Source organism: Pocillopora verrucosa, chromosome 14 (assembly GCF_036669915.1).
Source record: "Pocillopora verrucosa isolate sample1 chromosome 14, ASM3666991v2, whole genome shotgun sequence".
NCBI lineage: Eukaryota > Metazoa > Cnidaria > Anthozoa > Scleractinia > Pocilloporidae > Pocillopora > Pocillopora verrucosa.
In genome coordinates this window covers 13,779,037-13,783,248 of record NC_089325.1, presented here as the reverse complement: position 1 = coordinate 13,783,248, position 4,212 = coordinate 13,779,037, and the positions used below count along the sequence as shown (strand labels likewise).

At 39.7% G+C, this 4,212-nt stretch overlaps 1 protein-coding gene across 1 annotated transcript; it reads right to left on the bottom strand.

The window, feature by feature from the left end:
• Window positions 1–2,369: 2,369 nt before the first annotated feature.
• LOC136278089 (uncharacterized) lies at window positions 2,370–3,610 on the bottom strand. Its single transcript, XM_066161337.1, has one exon. The coding sequence runs from the start codon at window positions 3,493–3,495 to the stop codon at window positions 2,482–2,484; it is 1,014 nt and encodes a 337-aa protein (XP_066017434.1). The 5' UTR covers window positions 3,496–3,610; the 3' UTR covers window positions 2,370–2,481.
• Between the last annotated feature and the right edge of the window lie 602 nt (window positions 3,611–4,212).

The window sequence follows — 4,212 nt, the reverse complement described above, 5'->3', positions numbered from 1 at the left end:
GTTTCTTAAACAACTCACAAAGCTTTGATTTCAAGAAAAAGCGAACAAGTCATATCCTCGGCTACAATTGCTTCAATGCTTTTCTTTGAAAGGACGTTAGGTTTGCACACATTTGGCAAGAATAAGCGAACAAGTCATATCCTTTGCAAAAAAAATTTGCAAAGGATATGAGTCGATTATCATTTCTTAATGCTCTATAAATGCTTTGAAGAACCTACACGAAAATATTTTTAATCCTCGCCACCTATAAAACCAGCGAAATAGCCATAAAAATATCATTTGCGAGGGAATAGTGAAAGTTTTACACTGTAGTAAGAAGAATTTGCATGTTTGTTTATCTTCAAGCAACTGCGAAATTACTTTATATTGATTTTCTAATTTTTTTGCCGTTGGATGTTATGTTTCTATGCAATTAAACTAACGTTTTTACGTGAGGTTGTGTAAGAATTATGTAACGCTGCGGGTAGCGTTCTATTTTTCGCCAGTATACGCGTTATTTTCGTTAAATAATTTCCATTTCTAGCTTATTTCAACTACGTCAGTCGTTTCGTTAGTTTTTACTAGCGCCCTGTTACTGGAGCTGGTTACGCCAAAAATTGTAAGTTCGTTTCTATTTCATGTAGCTTTGTCGTCATTGTTGTTGTTATATTTGCACTTCTATACGTCTAAATATTTTTCTAAAGGGGTGAGTTTCTAAAGAATCTGTGGTGCTGCGTCGGTGGGAGAGTATAGCAGGTAATTTAGTGTTAACAACTGGGTTGAAAACGTAAATTAGCCACCGTAAAGGTTAAAAAAGCTGACGGTTCGAGCGTTAGCCCTTCGTCAGAGCGATTGAAGAAGGGCTAACGCTCGAAACCTCAGTTTTTTTACCCTTTACGGTGGCTAATTAACGTTTTCAACCCAGTTATTAATACTAAATTACCTACTAAATATTTTTCTATTTGGGAGTTAGATAAAAAGTGCATTCATGTTGTTTGTATTTTTTCTCTTTATCGGTCGGCTTCCCTTAAACCTTAGTTATGGTCTGCTCCAAGTATTTTTTCCACGAGGAAACATTTGACTGGAGTACAGCTAGGGAAAAATGCAGCGATGAAGAGAATAGTTCACTTGTCTCTATGGAAACCGAAAAAGAATGGCACTTTGTCCATAATTTAACCAAAAAAAACCAGCGACCAAAGGTCCGTTGGTTCATTGGCTTGGAAAGGGTTAATAAATCTTATTCGTGGAGCTGGTTGAGTGAAAGCATCGCCTGCGTCAACGAGACGTCAACTGGAAAATGGCGTTGGAGTAAAGGAGAACCAAACAATTTTAAAACAGAAAAATGCGGAGAGATGTGGAAAAACGGAAAGTATAACAGCATTCCGTGCCAAGCACACACGTATGATGATAATCCAGGATACATATGTGAAAAGCATTTCAGTAAGTTCATGATTATGCCGAAGCTATGTTATCCCAATTAAAAATCTCAGTAAGAAAAAACAAATATGTTGTAAGCGAACTTTGATTTTGAAGCGAGTAACTCGTGTTCATATTTTCTTCCTAGATTGTTCCACCATACCCAATAATTCAGAAAAAGAAGATATCTTCATTGAGGGAACAACAAGACCTCGATCAACCCCCCAACCGCTGGCCACAAAGACAACGTCCACCTCACTCAGAACTCGGTTGACGAATACTCGCAAGAAGTTTTCAGAAGGTAAAATTGACTTCGACGGAAATTTAAACTATACAGAATTAACAAAATTAATACGGATTCCAGTTCGTTAGCAGCACCTGGAAAAAAAAGTGCGATGTGACACTGGGACTAGAAGATCTATTACTATAAATCAAGCATTAAAACATGCAAAAGATGGTAAACTCGCCTATTGGGTAAGAATAAAACAAATTAGAAGCGATGTTTTGAGCGTTTTAATGGACTATTAGACGGAGTTTCCTATGCTAATGTCTAATCACTTTATTGGCTTCCCGCCGTTTGGCTTTCGGCTTTGTAACTTTTTAACCATCCTTTTGTCTTTTAAAAGCTCGAAGCTTAGTAGATTTTGTCATATCGGCTATTGTTAAAACTGTCTTTGTTTTGATGTTACTTTTCGACCTAATAAAAGTGTGTCGGACAAAAATATTCACCAAAAAATAAATATTACTTTTCCAGCTTCAATAATGACAGGGGATTAATTTTAGATAATAAAACAAAGGATTATGTTGACAGAAATACCGGAGATCAAGTATATTCGTTACATGAGGTCACAACTTGGGTATTATTCACGGTGAAAATTTGCATATTTGAGCGGTTGAACGAAAAATATCATTTCTCGAAACGAAAATAGTTTTTCACAAAAAAAACTACAACACAATTATTGAAAAAACCAGGAAAGATTTATTACTCGACGTTTCGGGGTCATCGTGACTCCATTATCAAGAGACTAGTTTAAAAACATGCAAATAAGGAAAGGTACAAGAATAGCATAAATTAGAATGAACGGCTTAAACAAACACCTTGGCGCGGATGGAATCCGTTTGCACGTTCAGTGTTGGCTTACGCATGCGAATATACAACATTTCATTAACAAGGCAATCAAATTTGCCGTTACATTTCGCGATGACGTTGAATTGCTCGATCAAGCGTTCAGGCATTTCACTATTGTGCTGGAGGTGGTAGTGTTTGTAGATAGAAGATGATTTCCTTGTGTGCCCTTCTACGCGCTCGTGTAAGTGACCACGAGTATAGCCCACATACCCTGCATCACACAGGTTACATTTAAATTCATAAACGATACATTGTTGGTTAACAATAGGGGGCTTAATTTCGTGTTGCTTAAGCTGTTGATCGAGCTTAGGGCTAACGAACACTGGTTGGACAGTCACGCTTAACTTCGAGCTTAGACTGTTCAGTTGTTGTTTAACATGATTAGCTGACGACTGGTCCTTGAAGGGTAACACTAATCTCACAATCTCCGATGGTACGTCTGGTGATGGACAGGGCTCTGCAGATGAAATCCTTCTCTCAACGAACCGCTTGATTGTAGTTTCAACCAGTGGCTTTGGGTATTTCAAGTTATGAAAAACCCCTCTAAGGCGGTCACATTCCTCGGAGAAGAAAGACCAGTTAGAAGATAATCGATAAGCGCGATCCACCATGGTGTTAACTAGGCTGCGCTTGTACTTAATGTCAACATGACTCTGGAAATGCAGAAGGAGACCCGTGTTGGTTCTTTTGATGTAGACCTTGCTCTCAATCTTTGGTGCACGGTTAAGCAGTTCAGTTCCTAGAAAGGGAAGGGATCCTTCCCGTTCGACTTCCATGGTAAACTGGAGGGAGGGATGGGTAGAGTTAAGGGTGTCTAGAAACTGGCCAGCGGTCACCCTATCAGGCATTACGGTCAGGGTGTCATCGACGTACCTCCGGTAATAGCGCGGAAGTTGACCGTGTTGTTCGAGGTTTTCCTCAATCGAGCACATGAAGACGTTAGCCAGCAACGGTCCAAGGGGAGAACCCATAGCGACTCCATCTGTCTGCTCATATAAAGCACCGTCAAACTGGAAAAGCTGGTTTTTCGTAGCTGCTCGGAGGAGGTCGATTAGGTCCGCTTTAGAGATGTTCAAGCTGTGCGTCTCGTTGAACCAATCCTGGGCAAAGGCTTTTTCAGCTAAGATCCGTATTCCTAATTTCTTAATCATGTTAAACAACAACTGAACAGTCTAAGCTCGAAGTTAAGCGTGACTGTCCAACCAGTGTTCGTTAGCCCTAAGCTCGATCAACAGCTTAAGCAACACGAAATTAAGCCCCCTATTGTTAACCAACAATGTATCGTTTATGAATTTAAATGTAACCTGTGTGATGCAGGGTATGTGGGCTATACTCGTGGTCACTTACACGAGCGCGTAGAAGGGCACACAAGGAAATCATCTTCTATCTACAAACACTACCACCTCCAGCACAATAGTGAAATGCCTGAACGCTTGATCGAGCAATTCAACGTCATCGCGAAATGTAACGGCAAATTTGATTGCCTTGTTAATGAAATGTTGTATATTCGCATGCGTAAGCCAACACTGAACGTGCAAACGGATTCCATCCGCGCCAAGGTGTTTGTTTAAGCCGTTCATTCTAATTTATGCTATTCTTGTACCTTTCCTTATTTGCATGTTTTTAAACTAGTCTCTTGATAATGGAGTCACGATGACCCCGAAACGTCGAGTAATAAATCTTTCCTG